The 22198-nt window shown below is 40.8% G+C and overlaps 1 protein-coding gene across 14 annotated transcripts in view; it reads right to left on the bottom strand.

The window, feature by feature from the left end:
• The window catches only part of DOCK9 (dedicator of cytokinesis 9), a 273741-nt gene that overhangs the window by 24981 nt on the left and 226562 nt on the right, over nucleotides 1-22198 (bottom strand). For 8 of the 14 annotated variants that reach the window (XM_046664993.1, XM_046664997.1, XM_046664999.1 and 5 more), the window contains 8 exons: nucleotides 18885-19000; nucleotides 13088-13225; nucleotides 12786-12968; nucleotides 10653-10766; nucleotides 10317-10532; nucleotides 8761-8818; nucleotides 7772-7849; nucleotides 6207-6313 (listed from right to left, as the gene is read on the bottom strand). In XM_046664993.1, coding sequence (XP_046520949.1) covers nucleotides 6207-6313; nucleotides 7772-7849; nucleotides 8761-8818; nucleotides 10317-10532; nucleotides 10653-10766; nucleotides 12786-12968; nucleotides 13088-13225; nucleotides 18885-19000 — 1010 coding nt within the window. The remainder of the gene's footprint in view (nucleotides 1-6206; nucleotides 6314-7771; nucleotides 7850-8760; nucleotides 8819-10316; nucleotides 10533-10652; nucleotides 10767-12785; nucleotides 12969-13087; nucleotides 13226-18884; nucleotides 19001-22198) is intronic. The other 6 variants (XM_046664998.1, XM_046665002.1, XM_046665004.1 and 3 more) reach the window with 1 other exon arrangement.

Here is a 22198-nt window from a genome sequence, read left to right as displayed (position 1 = left end):
TGTTTGATAAAGTGAATAGAGTTTAGTAAATAATTATGAAATAAGTATCACAATTTGATGGTAATCAAGGAAATAACACACAGCATCAACTATTATATGCTACTGGACATTATTTTATCTTTTCTTCTGATTCAGGAGGCATTCAGGATCTGTAGTTTATCAGTCTGAATATCACTTATTACTGTAAAGAAATGGTTTTATATACTATAAAAAGCAGAGTGCATGTAGATTCTACCCAATGACAAACTAAAAATGGCTCTAATAAAAAAAGGTAAGTCCTTTTCTCATAAAAGTTAAGTATGGGTTACTGAACACCAAAGCTTAATTTGGTAAGGTAAACTATTGCAGCTAATGTCAACTCTATACCTAGACATTTATAGCTGGTGCATCAAGTAACAATTCTTTAAATAGAAATAACCAGTAAGCATAGATAGTTAAGTTTGAGAGACCATATGTCACCATAAAATTACAGTCATAAAAACTAAGACATCATAGTAACTAAACATTGGGGCATATATGAATAATATTCTCAGCAGAAATTCCATGTATAATTTGCTTCGAATTCTCAGCAATCACCTGGAAACCAGGACTAATCCAGACAATGGTCACATAGTGATGACCTTGAAAGGCGATCATGCCGAAAGCCTGATCGTTTTACCACCTTGCTTAAAATTTCAATGCTAAGATATTTTTTCTAAATTGTCGATACACAAAAAGAACCGTAGGTAATTACTGGTTAGGAAAAAGCCCTCAATGAACTTTATGCATCTGCAAAGTACGCATTTTATGATACTAGACGAGTCTTAAAAGGTCTGGTGCACTAAGTCCTCAGTCACTGAGGAAGCTGTTTAAAACGCAATTAGCCAGAGCCATTTCTAAGTGTGCCACAGTGACGCAATTGAGGGCACTGAGCACCTGGCTGTGGAAACAGCACACTAATGCTGTGTATGTGTGCACATGTGTGTATGTATGTGCATGAAAATACCTGTATGAGCCTGTTTGCCCAGCGGATTATTTTTCCTTTAAATGCCATTTGCTGCATTTTAGGATTGATTAATTCAATTTAACCTTTCCTACAAAGCTAGATGTTGTCTCTATTATGTACCATTTGGGAATAACTGTAAACGTGTGATCTGGCTTGGGCAATGGTGTACCTCACGGCATAATTTACATTTCCACTGTCTTATTGTTTCTCAAGATACAGTTGAGGACCCCTTGGATCAGAATAATCACCTGGGATGCTTGTTAAAATATAGATTCCCAGGCACCACACTCACCCAACCAAATCTGGGACGTGAGGGAAGAACAGGAATCTCTATTTGTAACAGGAATCTAAGCACTTTCCAAGTACACTCAAGTTTGAGGACTACTGTACTAGGTGAAAATATCCCCAAGCTAACATATGGCACACAGCTAGTTTATGGAATGAGTCAACATACGTTAACATAGAAATTTGCAGGTCACAAAGAAGTCAGACAACTTCCAGTTCAGATTCTAAGGAACTGGGGTTTAGGATTTCTCCTCAATGGGAAGAAAGCATCAAAGGCAGTATGTATAATGTACTAGGGCAGAGACCACATTTTGCTCACCCTTGTTTCATCAGCACAAGGAAGCTCTGTGAACATCTGTAAAATGGAGCAGGGCACAACGTCCCGGTATGAGGCAAGGGTAGAACAGTTAGACAAGTTCCACCGGCCAAGTTCACTACTCACCACTGCTACTGTTTTGGAGAAGCACTATAATAGTGAGGATATGCTATATGACTCTTACTGTTCTAAGAGCACTCAGTCAAGGGGAAGTGGATGGTTAGATGGCTCCACAGCGTTACAGGCAATCGCCAAGTTTGGATGAGTTGTAAACAGAGGAATCCTGTTAATATCTCTACCTCTTGGGATGTTCTATGGATGTAAACATTCTATGTTTGTTACTGGCAGTTGTTTCTGAAAAGAAACAATTTGGCTAATGTAAGCCAGAGAAGTGCCTGGTTAACATCACAATGTTTTCCACACCCAATGGTGATAGTTGTTGCTCTGTGAGACAATAGTTGAGTTTGCTAGATACAGTGGATTCTCATTATTCAAGGTAGTTACGTTCTATAAAGTCACCTCAAACACTGAATTAGTGAACACTCAACCACCGCTCCTGGGGAAATACAGGGTTACATTCCTGACAGCCTCTGGTTGCAAAATTTTCAACAACTGATCAGTACATAACCTTGTTTTATGTATGCTTCTGTTTAAAGGCACCTAATTTAGTATATATTGTTGATTTATTAACATCGAACTCACACCCCAAAGCACTAGAACTCACGCCTGAAGGAAGCTTATCTGACACACGTATTTTCTCCATGAGGCACATCACCACATTCTTGCACTCAGGAACACTAGACAGCACTTCAGCACGACACTTGGGGGCTGTTTTAAACAGCAAAATCACCAAAAAAAGCACAAAAACATGAAAAACATGGCATTAAATAGACCATGAAAAGGACACCTGTTTACAGCATCAGAGTGGAAACAAGAAGGCAGAGTATTACCTTGTTCAACCTCAGCTGGGAACGTGTGGGCTCAAATTTTTTGACACTCTGTACATGTCCCCCAAAGACCACAAAATGGCCTCAGTGAATACTGACTTTGGGGTTACAAAGAAATTTTGGCAAGTGGGCTAATAATGAGGATGGGCTGTACTTTTCCATTTCCCCCACCAAGAGTTCCTGTTGGCCCCGTCCTCCCTTGCTTTCTGCTTTGGGAGGCTGACGCACCAGGACTGCCGGGCTCTCTGTCCTCTGGCTCCTAGCTGAGTTCAGTCAATGGAAGGCCCAGCAGGAGACTGGAAGGCTGGAGGAGAGTGAGGGTGGGGTGGCTGCTCTTGCTCTCTCCCTGCCAGGGTGCCAGGATTGAGCCCTCCCCTAAACCCATGAGTCCTGTCAGGTGGTCCCTCTGTGTAGTTTCTCTCTCACCCCTCCCTTAGCCCACAGGTTGAGGGGTGGCAACCTAGCTGTTGCTAACCTCAAGAGTATTGCAATATTCCTTGTTGGTTTCCCTAAACCCTGTCCAAACTTTTCAAAATAGACCCTTTATCAGACTTTCTTCAGTTTCCCTAGTGTGCTACCTATTTCCTTCCAGGACCCTGACTGGAATAATGAGGGAGGGATCTCAAAACTACATGGGTTATGTGGAATTCTGATACCATAGGGGACTCAGAATTCTTCAGTCTGCACAGGCTGTAACTTGTGAAACAAAATTGCAAACAGGAATGGGATGTTCCTCTTTATCTAATCAAAGGCAGCTGGGAGGGGGTCTGTTCCTTAGATCAGGCAGCGAAGATGAATGCTGTCAATAAAGACTCACCTGAGGCCTGCTGCTGGGAGAATTGTGTATTTTTAGGTAGCTCCTCTAAAATCATGTTAGGAGAGCATCTGAGGCATTTAAATATATCTAATAATACAGATTAAAAGGGCAATGACTTTTATTAAGCTGTGTGTTATACACCTATTCCTGTCAGCTTTTCCCAAAAGACCTTCTCTGGCAGAGATTTTCAACTTCCTCTTTTTCTTGAAACATCCTGATACCCAAAGCAAAAAATGTGCATAGCAATTTCTGTTTTCCTGGCTTTTTGAACATCGTTATTTTTTCCTTTCCCGGCTGGTTTCAATCTTGATGTGCAGGGCTTGCTCAGGACTTTATAACTGCACTGTGTCACATCCTAATCATCATAGATTATCATGTACCATGGACCTTGTTAAAGATTTACCAACTTTATGCTTCAAGGACAGGGTGGAAAATCCAGTTCTGAAAATAACTGATAAGGTTATCCCTGTCACATGTTTAGCTATTACTCAGAGCAAGTACCATTCACACATCTTCCCAACCAAGTCTGCACTTGATTCCATAGGCTGATTCCCTCAGTTGTAGTGATTATTCCAGCCTATTACTTAATCAGATGAGCAAACTTGAGCTTCATTTTATTATCCCTGCGGGGCAGGTTACTGAGAACTGTTTACTTTCAAATAGTTAATTGTTCTTGGCATCGTTTTCCTTATGGAATTCTAAACAAAATGTTGCACTCTAGAGGTCTAATTTGGCACGAAAGACAAGGGTGGTTTCTGCAAGAAGACAATCCATTCAAGTCTCTTCTCAGGGAAAAACCCAGTCAAAACTTGCCTTGAACTGAGCAGTTCAAAGCCAAGAGCATGTGGACCTTGTTACCTCAGTGACAGGTCTCAGACTCCACAGTAAAAAATAAAAAATTACCATCTGTCCAGGCACTTCAAGGTGGAGAGACAGCTGAACTGTTAATGCCACATAATAACCAACTTACCGTTTTTTTTTCAGGAGACTTAGAAAACTTTACCTATTGTGGTTAAAATTATTTGAATATTTAACTACGAAACACTATTATCCTCCTTTCTCATGTTTAGTTTTTAATTTAGAAGGTCATTTGAGACTAGACAATTTATGATAGTGGTTCTTAAACTTTTTAGGCTTAAGATCCCTTTATATATCATAAAAATTATTGAGAATCCTTAAAAGCTACTGAGAACTTTCATTTATATGGGTATTGTCTCTCAGTATTTATAATATTAGAAATAGAAACTGACAAGTAAAAAGATTTATTTATTAATTTAATTAAAACAACAATAACAAACCTATTATGTGTTAAAGAAAACATTTTTAATGAAAGAATAATATTTTAAAAAAAATTAGGGAGAAGAGTGGCATTGTTTTATGTTTTAGCAACTCTCTTTAATGTCTGACCTTGTAGGAGAAACTTAGATTCTCATATTTGCTTCTGCATTTAATCTGTTTGATATGTTGTTTTGGTTGATGTATACAAAGAAAATCCAGGGGCTGGCCCAGTGGCACAGCGGTTAAGTGCGCACGTTCCCCTTCAGGAGCCTGGGGTTTGCTGGTTCGAATCCTGGGTGCGGACATGGCACCGCTTGGCAAGCCATGCTGTGGTAGGCATCCCACATATAAAGTAGAGGAAGATGGGCACGGATGTTAACTCAGGGCCAGTCTTCCTCAGCAAAAAGTGGAGGATTGGCAGATGTTAGCTCAGGGCTAGTCTTCCTCAAAAGAAAAAAAAGAGAAAATCCAGCCTCACAAACATTCAGTCGGAAGAATAAGGACCTTGAAGACTTGCTGGACGGGTCTCAGGGACCCAAGGGTCCCAGGACCACACTTTGAGAACCACTGATTTATGGACTGGTTGATGTTATGGAGGATGTTTGTTCTGGGCTCTACTTCCTGGCAAGAACATGGTTAAAAGCCATAATGTTAATTGTAGGACTCCACATCACAAAAACAAGTATAACAAAGGCAGAGGTAGTTACTCCTTTCTCTGTTCGTTCTCTCCACATGAACAAACATACAACTTTTATTTTTCCTTAAAAGATAGGCAGGATTAAAAAGCTTTCCCTTGACTGCTTCATTCTGCCCTGAGTTGAGGGGAGGCAGACACATATGAAAAACCCTTCTGGCAGATATTCACAGAAGAGGAAATTCAGGGAATGCAAGAAGGAAACTGGCAGTTGTTCAAATTCCTAGCTTTATTTCAAAATTCTCTAGGTACAGATAAGTGGCTGCAAGGTGTTCTTGTTTTGGTGAGAAACTTGGAGAAATTGCTACAATGACCTAATGTCAACCTTTTTGGTCTCTATTAGGGGTGGGACAGGGTGGTCCTATTCACTCACAGTAGGCAGAACCTGGGCTGCGGCACTGAAGTGGAGACAGGACCTGGGACCCTGAACAGAGCTACTATGCCCCACAGCCCAGTCTGGCATCTCATGGCTTTTAGTGTTTGGAGACACTGGGGAGATGTCCAGTGTTGGAGACACTGATTTAAAAGTCAGATTAAAAGAGCAATAAAACCCATGAACTGGAGAAATGAGTTGCTGGAAAGAATAAGAAAGTTATTATCAAAATACTGAACCTTTTACCACAGTGTTCGAGCTTTCAGCCTCACTTCACAGCTAACTAGCTCCTCAAACTCTCTTTCCAGAGAAAAGGAGGAATTCCTGGAAAGGGAGAATGGCAGAAGCTTTCACTGTTCTGTTGCAGTTGTCTAGAGAATTATTTTAGTTAGAGTGAAGGGTGTCAACAGCAGCTGCAGAGAGAAAAGCCTTCGTTCAACGCACCGGCAGGGCAAACAGCAGGTTCTGAGATACTCAAGTACTGAAAACCCACGCCTGTGCTAGCACGTACCTCATTGAAATGAACATCCTGCATTCCGACATCTTCCATCATGGAGGCCTCCTCATCTATGTTGGGGGTGATGACCCTGAAGGCTGTGCATCCTTGTCTAAACATGCCTAGGAATCGAGAGAGCATGGGAGAGAGTCAGAGTTATCAACCTGCAAGTGGATGAACTTTGATGGTCCTTCCTGCCCTGTATGTTTTTGTGTTAAATCAAATAACCAATTTTGAAATCTCTTAGGTCTCAGGCCAGCATTCCCATGGGGAGCCTGGGGGCCACTGTGTGCTTTTCTTCATTTGCTTCCTCATATTTAATCTTCGTCTGCTGCAATTTGTTCCTTTTTCTCATCTCTTTTTATTTTTCACCCACTTTTATTAAAATGTATGCAGTCCTTAAATAAACTGTAAACAAACTGAAATAGGTATTAAGTCAAATTAATAGTAAAAGAATAACAAATAAACAATCATTTGATTTGGTAAGATGTCCCATGGTGTCAGATACCAAGAAAAATAAAGAAGCCAAAGCCAATCAAAGAGAAATATATGACTCAAAAATAACTGTTTCCTTCAAGCTGTCATCTTACCCGCTCTGGCTGGGGGTAACCCAGAACTCAGATTAGAACTTGCTCTTCTCTTTCATGAAGTCTACAAAACCAAGATGGAACTCAATAGCTACAGCCGTGAGCTGAGAGGCTGCCGTAGCTGGTTCCACATTAGCTGCCTGGCGGGTAAGGAGGGGCCTTCTTTCCTCCCCACAACTGAAGAGCGGGGCACACACAGCATGAATACTTCAGGGGCCTAGACACTCAGCTCTCTAAGGTGGAATGGTATAAGGTTGGAGCTGGGATAAATACCTGGGAGAGGCTATCCTTAAGCAATAATGGCCCATTTGGGGTCTTTATTCATCTTGGAGTCACTGGGAAAAGTTTTGTCAACTGGACAATATTAGTTGGGCAAAAATGATGAACTGAAGAAGGACTTGAAATGCCTTGTTATTCTAATATTGAGATTGGTGGTTAAAATAAAACAAAACAGAAGTCAAAACTCGAATTGAGACCTCCCACATTTCAGGAAAAAGGAACACAGAGTATTTTGAAATCAAGTATTGAAAGAGCAGACCCTAAAGTCAGAGGTTTTTCTGCTGCATATTGGTCAAGGTTTCTAAGCCATTCACGGGTTGTCTAGTGCCCCTGCTACTGTCCTAGTTTAGCCTTGCTTTTATTTTGTTCTATGCAGACATAAGATTCCCCTATGAAAAGCATTAATCTAGGAGCTTGAGGATATAGTAACATACAAAAAGCAAAATTACAAAAGCCGACCACCCACTCTGAGGCTGCAGAGTACATTTAAATAAACAACTTATCTCCGGTGGAATAACTAGAACAGTGGCCAAAGCGCTTTCCTCTACCTGCCCACAGAATAGGATTGCCATCAAAACAGAGAAGCAAGGAAGAGAAGGGAGGGAAGGAGAGCCAAGTCCAGCCATGCAGAGCTGAAAGATAAAATCCCCACACCTCTGAGCGTCACGTGGGTGGGCGGCTGGGCCCTAGGGCTGAACCCACCCTCAAGCTCACCTCCCTGGCGCCTCCTCTGGCAGGTGCTGTGACTGGAGGGGAAGTGGGGTATCTCCGGCCGGAGGGCTATGTCTGCTTCTAAACACCAGGAAAGATATTACCTGACAAAAGGTCTCAACAGGAAATCATGCTGGTAGTAAGAGAATATGGAGCCCTTCTTTAATTTCTTTCTCTTTTGGGCTCTGATATATGAAAAGCCCAGACTCTCTTAAATTCCAGTCCAAAGAGCCAGCTGTACTAGATATAAAGAAATTCCCTGGCCTCGGCATCTGTGACGTTATATCATTTCTCACTTTGTAAATGTACTCGTTAGCCAGATCTGGTGCTCCTGTGCTCCCAGTACACATACGCACATGACCAGCTTTTCTAAAAATGCTGATGTTCTTGATTTTGAAATGGAAATGAGCAACTGGTGTTTAACCAAAAGGAACTCGTGAAAGAATTCATGGCCTGCTAATTTGGGAACAAACTCATAATCTACAAACCAGCAGCACTCACTCCTGCCCTCTCCTTCCACGGGGAGGCAAGGTTTCTAGCCAGCAAGTCTACCTTGTCGTAAAATAAAGCCAACTGGGCTGCATGCCAGAAAATGCTGTTTGATGATGTCCTGTTACAACTGTCTTTTGACTGATAAACAGTTTGAGGGGGAACTATCTTAAGGGAAAATAAAATATTTTCAGCTCAAGATTCGTTGGTCAGGGACAGCCGGATGCAAAGCTCATTAACTAATTTTTGCAAGGTGGAGCCACAGTAAGAAGTTACATGACAACACGCCATCTCTTTTTGTTTTTGATATTGGCATTTCTGCTGTACCTACCAAGTCAAGCAAATGTCATGACAGTGAATAAAACAATGAATACAGTATACACACACACGCACACACACACACAAATCCCCCACCTCCAAATCTCTCTCAATGGCTCTCTCTTGTCTTTGCTGCTTTCTACAGTTCTATATTCATTTCACAAAACACAGGAATCATTCCTCACCTTTCCGTGTGAGATATTCTGCCACCAGGGCTGTGACATGGACGTAGCACATGGCTGCCTATAATAAGAGACACATGCTTCAGAATCACCATTTATAAAGCATGTCATAACACTCACAGACAGAAATCCATTGACTGTATGTACTAATCTTAGATCTCAAGGCACCAACTAGTGTTTCTAATAGCTGACATCTTACCTTTTGAAAAAAGTGCAACAATTCACATAAATTGAAATTTTGAAATAAACTGCAAACTGAGACAAATGGTGGTAAATTTGCTAAGGTTTGTTTCTATTTAGAATTATTAAAATCTAATTTTAAATATAAAAAACCATTTGTTCTTCATATATCTCAGATTTCTGCATCATTTCTCTTAAAGTGAAAAGAGGACCTACGTGAAGAAAAGGCCTGTGCCTTCCTAGATTCTGAGAGAATTGCTCAAATTTCAGGCTAAAATATTTTTCTTTCAACTTAAAAAAAAAATGAAGCTGTAACTTTTTCCAAACATAGAATTCTAAACCAAAATTATAATTTAATGTTAAATGGATAACATTATAAATAACTTAAAATGAAAGCAAAAAATAAAAATAAATTTTTTTACCAAGTTGCTATGGTGATACAAAAAGTTGAAGATAGCTGTTGGAAATGAACCCACTGTAAGGTTCTAATGCCTGAGCTCCTGGTTGTTGTGATAGAAAAATTACTACTACTAATAACATGTAATTCATTTTTATTATGGCTAATGTATAGTTTAAATTTACGGTCAAACAGATTGGACTCCTTGAATAATCAATACATAAAAACAGTTAAATAAATTTTTCAGACATAGAACATAATTTTACTAATGTAAGCAGTCACAGAAGTTTAAAAGTAAAAGCATGCTTCTTTCATAATACTGTTGGTCAGACCTAAATGTCTGAGGCACAAATCCTGAACAGAATTTTCATGGGAATGCAGGACCTGCCTTACAGCCTATTGTTTTCCTTAATTTCTCCTGTTTTACAGGTGATGTCATCGAGACACAGAGGGGTTAAAAACTGGCTCAACGTCAGAGAGTTAGTAACTGTGGATCTGGGATTCAGTCTGTCTCCGGAGCCCAAAGATCCAATTCCCGGCACACAGCTCCCCCGGCCCCGCCCTGCCACACTGTCTATTGAAACATGGCAGCTCTGGACACCAGGGAACACCCTGATACCTCTCACGTCCACAGATGGAAGTGGGCTACCTCAAAAAGGAAAAAGCAATGCCCTACCATTACTTTAGTAACAGGAAAATTTAATTCTATCATAAAATAACTGAATTTTAGAACTAGTGATGAGTTTTTATACAGAAACTGAGTGCACTTGAATTAGCAGGCATCTATATGAACATGGAAGTTTTCAAACACGGAGCTTTCAAACAATGCTCTTTCGTGATAGAAATATCCCCTTACAGTGCTGTAAATTATTAATTGGCTTCTTTTAATTACTGGGAAATTTTTCTGAAAATCGGCCTCTTTTAGTGAATGGGGCATAATTAGTTTTCTCAACAACCCGGACAGAGAGGCTTGCAGAACTACCTCGGAGAGATCCCCGTTTTTGACATGGATCCTGGCCATGCTGTCCAGCCAAGTCTTCCTGAGCTCAGGAGTGCTGGCATAAGACTTGGCCAGACTGTACTGGAGGTCCACCAGCATCTCCGGGTCATTCTCGTGTTCCTTCATCTGGGCAGTGGCCATCAGAACTGTGCGTATTCTTTTGGTCAAGTCCTTCACATCTGAGGAGAAGCTGGTGTGCTAAAACAAGGGTAGAAGAACGACACGTGGCTTTCAGCTGCGTTCTGTCTGTCCACATACATACCAGACGATGAGGCAGAGTCTTGGGATTGACAAATAAAACAGGACCGGGCCACCCACCTTGATGAGCCTGTCGCTGTTGGCACAGTTGTTGATGATAGACAAGGACTGCTGGAATCTCGTTCCCCCGATCCCAACAACATCAGCTATCAGCTGGCTGACGGAAATAATGACCTTAGGGACACACAAACGTGAGCAAATCAATTCACCTTCAAATGACTTCCCAGGCTCGGCTCCTGTCTTTAGTTAGGATGTGTATGAGGACAGGGCAAAGCGGAAGTTTTCGGCAGAGATCACTCCAGTGTGGGAAACAACGTCTGAGTCATCTATTTCCTCCAAGAATTATTCCAGAAGGTGATTTTGTTTTCCTTAAGCATTTTGTTTGCACAGCAAAATGCTAATCAGGAAAGTGTAGGGAGATGTGGATCAGATAAGCCCATATCACTTGCATAGTTACTTACCTACCACTTTCTCTAACAAAAAGGGTTGCTGTTGTTAGTGTTGTCGAGTGGATTCCAACTCCTAATGACCCCGTGTTCAGCAGACTGAAACCCTGCCTGGCCTTTTCGAATCATCCTCTCACCTTCTGGTGCTGTATCAGACAATGCTCTGCTACTATTCATAGGATTTTCTTGGCCAATTTTTTCAGAAATGGGTGGCCAGATCCTTCTTCCTAGTCTATCTAGTCTGGAAGCTCTGCTGAAACCTGACCACCATGGGTGACCCTGATGGTGTGTGAAATACCAGTGGTGTAGCTTTCAGCATCATAGCAACACACAGCTGCCAGAGTATGACAACCTACAGACAGGTAATGTTGTTCCCCGACCAGGAAAGGACCCCGAGTCATGGAGGTGACAGCACCACATTTTAACCACTAGACCACCAGAGCTGGCAAAAAGGGAGATCTTATCACCTACTTCCTCGGTTTTTGGTTTGAACTTATTCGTACTACATATTCAATAAGTGGACTGTCCTTTGCGTTTTTTATTAAAACGTATATGTATTAACTATGCAATGGGGGATCTGTCTTTTTGGGAGTCTATGAATGGCACTGCCTTTTCTTAGTTACTCAGGCTAAAACATGGATGCTATCCTTATTCCCTCCTTTTCCTTTACCACACTCAGGTACAATCAATCACTTAGTATTGTCACCTTAATCTCCTCTTCCTTCTAACTTCACCATGCCTGGTCCAGGACACCATCCTCTCTGGCCTAGATCTAACCATGGTTTCCCTAAGGTCTTCCCAGCTAAGGTCTCAACTCCCCTGATCCATTCTCAGCATTGGAGTCTATGAGATCCCTCCAAATATGCAATGATGCCTCTTTAATCTGTTCTCACCTGCACTATTAGGACCTTCTCCAGTTTGCCAGACAGGCCCTTTCACACATGGTGCATCTGTAGCCTGGAACATGCTCACCCTCTATACCTGTTAACCCCTGTTCATCCTTCACATTCTCTGGGAAGCTTCTCTGGCCCCCAGCCAGATGCCCCTCCTTGGTGCACTCAAGTTCCTCTCTTATAGCACGAGGCACACTACATCACAAGAACTTCGGGGTTTGTCTGTCCTCCAGCAGACTGTAGATTCCATGAAGGCCAGGCTCTAGAGGATTCTGTTTTGTTTATGGCTGAATCCATGAATCCTAGCACGTAGTTTGCAAACAATAAATATTTCTTTAAAAAAAGGAATAAATACAGAGATGGAGAAGGCACTTCTGTATGTGTTGGCAGAAAAAGAGAGCCTACAAAAATACATAAGACTTTTCAGTATCTTGCAAGGTTCCTAGAACAGAGAACTGGGGACATTTTAACTCTGGAGAGATGGCAGGTGTGTCAATAGATGGAAGATGAAATGAACCACTTTGGGCTTTTGTGTCTTACCCAAGATGTTTACTATCAGGCATCACATAGGTTCTATTATATCTTGATTCAATGGAATTTCAGTCAGTCTAATATTGATTCAATATTTAAATATCAATTTACTAATAGAAACACATCCTGGGCCCAAATCTTACAATGTGGAGGATGAATGAAATAAACCAAATCAGTAAATGTGACTTTCAAATTTTCCATCTTGAGGCCGGATCTTGTAGTAGTTATGCTGAGGTAAATTGGTAAATGCGACACTCAAAGTTTTCCTGCTAAAACAGAATTCCACACAGCACACTTGCACTGGAAAGCTACACTACACGCACTTGCAAATGTGTCCGGACAAAGGACTTCTTTCCAGTGTAGTCGAAGTTATTCCTCATCAGGAAGTACAGCAGCTGGGAGGCCTCGGTTCTGATGGAGCTCAGTTTGGAGTTACAGCACTTGAGAATCTCATAGCACAGAGCAGCACACATGTCAGCTCTCCCTTCATAGAACGTGGAGGGGAACTAGACGGAACCCAAGAAAGCAAATAAATCACATAAAGATTAGCGCTCCCTTCAACTCCAGGTGGAAAGTGGAAAATGTATGACAATCAATTATGACCTTTCCTGATGAAACAGCTTACCTTATAAATTAATGACCTTAAGGCAGTGAAGACATTTTTTAAAGCCGTTTCAGACTGATTTTTTTGAAGAAAACACAGGTAGACATCAAAAACTTTTTTCATGAGAGGATTATGTCCATGGTCAGCCAGGAGCTGGTTCTTAAAACACACAAAGGACAGCTTGGTTAGTGAGACACACCAAACACCTCTAATAGGTTTCATACAATTTTTGGGCTCAAAGGTTAAATTTTCCAGATACTAAGACAACTTCTAATTTAAAGAAACTCTGCCATGAATGCCCTAGGAAAGCACAGAATCCCCTTGTAGTACAAATAAGCTATCAATAAATTTATGCTTTGCAGCGTTGTTTTCTGTTGGGAGAGGGACTAAATATAAAACTTCCCAGCAAACTGTAATATGGTTTAAAGGACCACTGTTCCTCAGTACAGACTGGGCTTCTATTTATTTACTTAGCTTTAGTGCATACCAGCAACTGATATAGAGGTGATGTTTGTGACACCTTAATTCCAACAAAGACGTGCCATTACAGGTGTCAGCTAATTAATGGGCTGGAAAAAATACTGAAGTGAGGTATATGAAACAGCTCCTCTACAAGTGAGGGTTTCCCCCCAGGCTTCTCAGGCACTCTGTTAAGCTATGAATAATCAGACAGTTTGCTAAGGTGGAAAATGTGCAGGCTTTGGTCAGGCACCATTGACCGTGTGTATGGATTTGCGCAGGTAAACCAAGTCTCACCATTCTCACCTGTAAAACAGAGACCCTAAAACTGACCTTGCACAGCTACTGTGAAGACTTGAGGTCAGGTACAGAAAGTGTCTGACACATTCTTTGGTCTAGCTCAATAAGTGATGGCTAGCAGGACATAACATGTCATGAGTTTTACTTGATAAAACAAGAAGGCCACAATGAATTACTTTTCATCATTCTTCACGATTTCCTCACACCAGCAGCAAATTCACACTAATTAAACACCTTGTAAGCCTGGCTGGCTGAAACTCCCATCCATAGCTGAACACACACTGTAGAGAGAGGTGTCACCCAGCCAGAGGTCAGCATGCAGCCATCGTGCTTAAACGTGTGTGACACTAAAGAGCTGCATCTTCAAATACAGACAAGCCTGTCTGAACAAAGGTGTGTGTTTGGGAGGAGGCACATGTGTGCATTTTGCACAAGCAGCCAAAATTGGTGGTAATAAAAAAATTTCAAGAGGCCAGTATCTCAAACCAATCTTACAATTTAGGTAAAAACAGAGATTACTTATGTCCAAATAATTCTGTTACATAGCAAATTATGGCTAGAGTAATAGCTTCAAGATTCACCTCATCTTACTGTTGGAGAAAAATTTTTACTCAAGGAATAAGCTTTGTTTTTTAGGTCTAGCGAGTCACAGATGCATTCACAGCTGGGAGGACAGTGGAACTCACAGTGATCTTGACATCATGAAGTACTGAGGGAAAGTACTGAATTCCACCATGTGAAAGAGAAGCAATTTAATGAGCAGAAAATGTGACTTAATTAACTGAGGATCACAGAATTCTCAACCAGGAGCAGCTGTTCACCAACCAAAAAAAAAGTTGTTTCCAGTGTTTGGGGAACCGCTTACACGGTTTGTTGTCTGTGAACACCGCTTTTCCCAGGAGACATGGTTCTTCCTAATTATGGGTGGATTAAGGTTTGGATGAATCTGGATGTGAGTTTTTATTGTCTCAGCTCTCTTTGCTGGAACTATACAGGAGAGATGGTTCATACAAAAATTGCCAAGACCCCCCATCTTGCTGTCTGAATTGGCCCATCTCCAAGTTCTTACCCCTGGAGTTAAATTTTCCTTTCTTTCACTATCTCTGGTCAAGGTTTTTGCTTCCCATTTTCATGATTTAGTTTTTTTGGCGTACTGATCTCAAAACCTGCTTTCAAGAATGGAGTTCAAACTCACTTATACAAGGTATAAAGAAACCCCCATTTATAGGGGTAAAGGACCTGTCTCCCTGGACACACCCCAGTCTAACGTTGCCCATCCTTAATTTTCCAATCAATTCTCTTCTCTCCCTCTGTCTCTTTGTGTGTGTGTCTCTGTCTCTTTCTCATTAATTAGAAAGTAATATACACTAAATGTAAAAAATCTTTGAACATTCAGAAAGGCCCACAGGGGGACAAAAAGGCAAAACAAAAATAACCCTTCACTTTTCCACTCAGAAATAACCACACTAACAATGGAGGGTATCTAATTTCCACTTTTTTATCCCTACAGACTTTTCCTGAGGATGAGAAAATTTCATTCAGGAAATTAAATGAGATGTTAGAATAATATGAAAGGCAGGACTTATTTCTAGCAATAAGGCGAAGAATAGGTTATAAATAATTCTCAGGAATTGTGTGATGTAGATTCAGGTTTGACTGTTGTAACATGGCCTCCTAAGGGAAATGAGCCTTTCAGAGAACAAACATACAATATTAGTAATTTTTAAAGATCGAGGAACAGAAGAAAAAACAAACCTTGGGTGCTAAAATGAGATATCTGGAGCCACATTATTTAAGATAGCTACACTCTTCCTAGGCATATTGTATTTATTTTTATTTACATATCGATTTAAAAATAACTTGAAAAATCTAGTTTAAAGAAGAGTTGTGTCAGTTGCAGATGCTCACCAATCACTAAGATGACCCAGACCCCATGTGTCTTTGCAGAGCAGGCTCATAGTTGTGTAAACCAGGTCACAAACTCCCTGCAAGAGCCCAATTATCCAGGTGCCCCTCATCCTCATGCACAGGTTCTCACTGTGCAGCTCACATCAAGAAAGGCACTTCAGGGAACTAAAAATACATTTTCAGACTAAATGAGTGAACACACTAAAAATATTATCAACTATGTAAAGGCCAGCACTCGTTTGGGATTGTGTTAGTAGATATTGTAAAATAGCCAGAGAAGAACTGTACTTTTCTGCATGTAACTACCTTGGTTTATTAAACACACTCTTTTACATATTAAATGAGATAACATATGTGAAAGCGCCCAGCAAAGTACTAGCCTCCAGTAAGGGCTGGGTAATTTCCTCCTTTTTCCTGTACGAGAGACCGTCCAACTACTTTGATACTCATTCAGCTTAGCTCCCCTCCCTCCTCCGTCCTCCTTCCTAACTTGCTGGAGAACAAGGGCTTGGACAGGCCAGTTGTGTAGAGATCTTGGGCAAGGGTCCTAACCTGTCTCAGCCTCCATCACCTCATCTATAAAACGGGGGAGAAGATCTATGAGGTCAGGCTGTTGTGAAGATTAACACTTGAAGCACATAAGGCACTCAATGGATAGCAGGAAGCTAATATATTAATAATCAGAATTCAAGGCTTAAATCTTTGCAAGCTTTTTCTCTCATTAAGAACTAGATTTCTTCATTGCCTTTGGCAACTTATTAGATGTCCTTAATTAAGGGACTCAGTAACGATGGGGCTATATCTGTAGAAGATGATTTTTCTGCAAACAATTACATCTGTTAACTCAATGAAATAACTTAATTTTTCTGATATTGTCCAGGATGCCTCAGCTGAGCAAGTATGTGCAGAGGAAGATCCCAGTGGCTGCTTTGCCGGTGGGCCTCATGAACCTGTGAATCTAGGCCAGGTGAGCCTATAGCTTGGCATGACATCCATTAATACCATAACATCTGCCCATCCTCCCACTTTTCAGTGAGGGGTGCTGAGCTTTAAACATCAGACATTTTTGCATACAGGCACATAGCCTTTGACACCTTAGCTATAAAGCTGAGTCTTCCTTGTGGGTCTCAGGATCAGAACCTTTATCACAGGACCAGCAAGGCACGAACACTTGGGAAAGTGCTTACTGCTAAACTAGAGTTGACATTTGAGCTCCTACTATGTGCCAGACACAGGGTAGGTGTTTCTGGATATATCATATCCATCTATTAGTATACAATAGGCATAATCGCCTCATTCTAGATAAGGAAATTAGGATTTAGAGATGCCACATAGACCACCCAAGGATTAAAATCTGGCTAATGGGGGAGCTGGAATTTAAAGCCCATGGTACTTCTGTATACACAGCTGGCTCCCAAGTGTATTGGAGCCTGGTCTGTATCAGCAAAAGGCTAGGTCATCTCACTTTAAACTTAAAACAGCCCTGTGAGGCACATCGTATTTTTTCAATCTTACAAATGAGAAATCTTAGGTCTGGAGACATGAAGTAATTTTCCCAAGGACATTGAGCCAATAAACGTCACAATCAGCTTTCAATCAGAGAGCATCAGAGGTTGTTTCTGTCTCAACAGTCAGAACCTATCTGGTGGCCAGACATTGGAGGTCTGGGAACCTTAATGAATACTCTTCTTTATTATGAAGGAAGCAATATAAGGGGCCAAATAAGAACTGTAGGCTGTGCAGTAAGGAAACTGTCACTATTCTCATGGTGATGCCAGACCACACCTGTGCTGTGTGTACCCTCACCCCCATCCACTGTGCCAGGCCCACACCTGCTGTGCAGCGCCAGGGCCTCTTGCTCATTTACACGGTGGGGCCCAGGCAGAGGGTGGTAAAGCGTCCCAACTACTGTTCGGAACTGAAGGATTCACAATTAGCACTGAAATAGTATACACGGCAAATATTCACCTTAAAAATTTCACTGCCTATTTACATGAAAATTTTTAACTAAAAATATCCAAAAGAAAATAGAAAGAGGTTCCAAACGTGGTTCTAGTAGAGCAGTGGTTCGCAAGCCATAGTGTTCAGGTCTCACCCACAGAGTTTGGTTTGGTTGGTCAGGGCCCAAGAATCTGGATTTCTAACAAGTTCCCAGGGTCTGCATCTGCTGCTAGCCTGAGGACCACAATTTGAGAGCTGCCAGAATAGCGGCTCCACGTATCAAGGTACTGCCGCCCCCCATACTCATTCTGTTAGGATCCTCCTCTCTCAACTAGGTTCCTAGTAATGACATTTCATGGGGACCTGAGTGGCATGGCTGCTAAGAAGAATAAAGGGACATAATATCAGGGTAACTATTTTTACTCTAATAAAGAAATGCACTTTATGAGAAGTGGAGATGAGTAAAGCAGAGAATGACTTTGGTTATATTTCCCAAATGCCCATACAAACAAACATATAGTTTCAATATTCATGGCATATTAACACTAATTCAATTTCCCCTTTCTGTGCTAGAAATGGAAGTAATCACTTAGCAAGCATGGGAAGTGTTAGGTTCCTAAAAACAAGAGAGTGGCTGAAGAGACCATCTCCACCTACTTCAATATTACTTGCTAAATCCTAAAAATAAGACCAAAACAACCTTTTATTTTCTATCTCTGAAATGTTCCTATCATTTAATTTAGTAACAGATAAAAACCTTTTTAAAAGGTAAATGTGTTTTTACTTATTGCTCCTCAACGTATAAATATCTAATTTTAACGGCTACCACATTTGGTTATGTTTAAAGATAGAGGGAGAAATGCCTGATTAGGTTCCCATATTTATCATCCTTGAGGGCCTAGCAAAGCCACATTCCTCAGGTAAATGCTTTCTTCTAGCCAAGAGTTAATCACCTCCAGAGACTGCTTCCACCCTTTGCAAGCATGTGGCACACTCTGACCAGTTGAGCTTTATTATATTTCTGGGAATTCAAGTCATTAACTGTGAAATGGTTTTATTAAGGGAAATTAAGATTAGCAGTTTCCTTACAGGGGCAGAATAGTTGGCTCAAGTGAAAATACAACATAAGAAGTTCTCGCTGGTTCAGCTACATAAGCAGAATGAATGTAAAAGGTAAAGCTCTGACCAGGAACAGCTATTCAACACAAACCTTAAATGCCAGTGTGAACAGAGAGAGAGTGTCCAGAGCCGTAAGGCACACCTCAGTAGCAATGTTGGCTTCAAGTAACGACTGGTGAAGAACATCTGCGTCCGAGTGGCCATAGCCTGCATGAATTATAACACAAGTTACTGCGGAGTGGCTGCAGACAGAAAGGCTGGTGGAACAGTAGAGTCACAGTCAACTTTTGATTATTAACAGAAGGCTTACTTCAGGACCTCATCTCCCTGTTTGCCTCCTATTGCGGGGAGAGGGGAGATATTAATAATGTTTCCGTTCAGTTATAACTTTTTCATCACTGAAGGGAAGTAATAGCAGCAAACATTTATTGCATGCTTGCTATGTGCCAGCCATAATTCTATGAACTTTACATGTATTACCTCATTTAATCCCTCAATAGCCCTATGAAGTATGTACACTATTAAACCCTTTTTGCAGATAAGGAAACAGAGGCACAGAAAGGCCAAACGACTTATCTTAACCCACACAGTTAGTAAACAGTGGAGCCAGGAAGGCACCTGGACGGGAGTCGATGAATCAATTGAGCCAGCTGACTGAGCTGTTAGGATGGCAGGAGTGGTGAGGGAGGTTGAGATTTCTGAAGCTTCCCACACAGACAGAGGCAGCCGCATAGCAAAGGGTTAAGAAAATGAGCTGAGAGCTGGGCTGCTGGTCCCTGGACCCAGCTCTGCCACTTACTAGCTGTGGGATCTTAGGCAAGTTCTCTGACCTTTTTATAACTCAGTTTGCTCATCTGTAGAGTGGGGATAATAACAGTATCTACCTCAAAGGGTTGTGGTGAGTGTTAAATTCATTAATAGTTGTGAAGCTCTTAGAGTAACACCTGGCACATAGTGAATGTTATCTAAGTGTTAAGTCAATGACTTAAAGATCTGCATTATCAGCTAGAATCACCAACCATAATCAAGAGTTGACTGCACTGCTAATACTATTCTACTTGCTTTAACAAAAAGCATAAAAGCCACTAAGTCTGAAAGAAATGTTTAAGAAAAGGAAAGGATTTAAGGAATCATAATTTAAATACAAACTGATATCTTCTGCATGTGGCTGTAAAATCAATTTAGTACTGATATAAATGGAGTTTGACATACAATTTGAGATATTAAATTATGAAATGGTATGTATTAGCAGAAATATATATAGGGATGCAAAGATGTTACAGTACTGATGTAGATTACAAAGAAAGATGGCAATATAATAAAACATCACGTAATGTCTTTCTCCAAGGAGCAAAAACAAATCAACACTTACTATGCAGGTAATTTTCTTAATACTCCAGAGAGGAGGACATTTTGTATATAGATCAGGAAAACGAAGTACAGAAAACCTAGAGAATTTTCTTGAGGCCAGTAAAGGAAAAAACCCCAGAAACTATACTCCAAATTCCTTATCCAGGTCACTGTATCATAGTACCTATTATTAGGATAAAACAGAGTAACTAGCATGATGTTATTCTGTCTTTAATAAATGTCAGTTACAGAATGATTTTTAAAAGGCTACAAAAAAGCTTTTTAAAGCTACCAAGTTGCTTTTTAAAGTATGATAAAAACACTATTATGTGCTTTCATCCAATTTTGCTTTGGTTTTAAAAAGCTGGTTCTAAAGTTTTGTATTAGTGGACTGCATCACTCTCACACTGTGACAGAACCAGTGTGTCCTCAGTGAGGCTATGTAACACATTTGGCACTCTGCTAGTTCTGTTTTTTTATTTCTGCTTTTTTGGTAAGAAATCTCCCAGAGAAAAGAAAGATGGACATTTTTGGGTACTAATATTCATTGAACTGCCTTTGTAAGCCATCATCCGGAGAGGTTTGTTTGGTAAGATACAAAGACAATGAAAGAGGAAAACAAACAGATTGATGATTATTTTTACACTGATCACAAACTGGGGTAAGAAGAAACCAAAAAATACAACACCTTTTATTAGACCAACCAAAATCGTCACACAGGTGGAAAGGACCCTTCACTGAGGGCTGCCATTTGACCCAAATGAAGTTTTATAACATGGATTAAACTGTAACAAGGAACTTACTTTGGTGAATATTTTAATTTCTTTCTCTGCATGGAATTTTCCTTTTCTCTTTCTAGATAACTTATCAACTAAGTGTATCCAGGTGATGAGATGGCTACACACTGAAGAATGCCCACAAAATTGACCTACTCCTGGCTGTAAGTCTGGAACAATTCAAGAATTGGAACTTGGTAATGTGCTGTTAAAACATACAATCGATGGGCAATGCTACTTAAGTTATTATGCAACTATGTATACCCACATGGAAATGCGATGACAAAATTTCTCCAAGCTATTACCCCACCCATAAGCCATTACACTATCTAGTTTCCTTTAGAATAAGAATCAGATTCATACAGAAATCTGTCTGCCTTTGTCTGAATCATATAGGAATAAACGAAAGGGTCCTTTTAGCCACAACTGGTTATAATTTGCTTTTCCTTGAACTGTTTCATCTCAAAAATCAGCAGGATTCCTGAGTTAGTGTTATTTTAAAAATCTCCCCAAATAAGTGGCAGCATGGAGAGGTTCTGTGAGTGGTAGAGACTGCTTGGATAATTCGCCAAGTGACATCTCCCATGGACACTGTGGAACAAAGCTCTGGACGCAGGAAAGCTTTAATCAATGGTCACCATGTTACAGGCCAAAACAGGTAAAGGAAACCAAGCTGGTAAATCCAAGAAAGGAGTCTTAAAGGACACAGCAATTTTTTAAAGTAACAGTCAGCAAACTTTTGAAGCTGATTAAATGGATTCTGACCCAGGCAAGGAAGATGTTAACCTTAATGACTTCCACTAGGTGGCAATGGTACCTTGGGGCAGGGGTCACTGATGGCCTTCACCCAGGCTGGTCAGGGAGAGGGGAAGGACTTCCTGGATGTGCCATTGTTGACATGTATGTCAAGGGTTCTTCAGAGTCCTTAGGACTCACTGCTCTCATTTGCACAGTTCTCATTCTGTTGTCACTCAGATAAGCAATTTGGGTTCTAAAATCCCCAAATCTTTTAAACACTCACAGGCCAGGGATGAGATTTTTTTCCCTCTAATGTCATCTGCTGTTTAGACTTAATCAACCTGACTCTGTTTTATAAATTCCTGTTGCCTGAACAGCTCGATTTAATAATGCTGACCACGTCTGTACACTATCCTTTCCTCTCCATTGCCATGAGACCAGAGGTGATGTGGTGGGAAGGACAGAAGCCTGATCCAAGCCACTCCCCTTTTCTGAATGTCAGAGGACATTTGGGCTAGAAAAATGAATCAGATACATATTC

Source organism: Equus quagga, chromosome 6 (assembly GCF_021613505.1).
Source record: "Equus quagga isolate Etosha38 chromosome 6, UCLA_HA_Equagga_1.0, whole genome shotgun sequence".
Classification (NCBI taxonomy): Eukaryota; Metazoa; Chordata; class Mammalia; order Perissodactyla; family Equidae; genus Equus; species Equus quagga.
The sequence above is the reverse complement of the archived record's forward strand: the minus strand, read 5'-3'. Positions and strand labels throughout refer to the sequence as shown.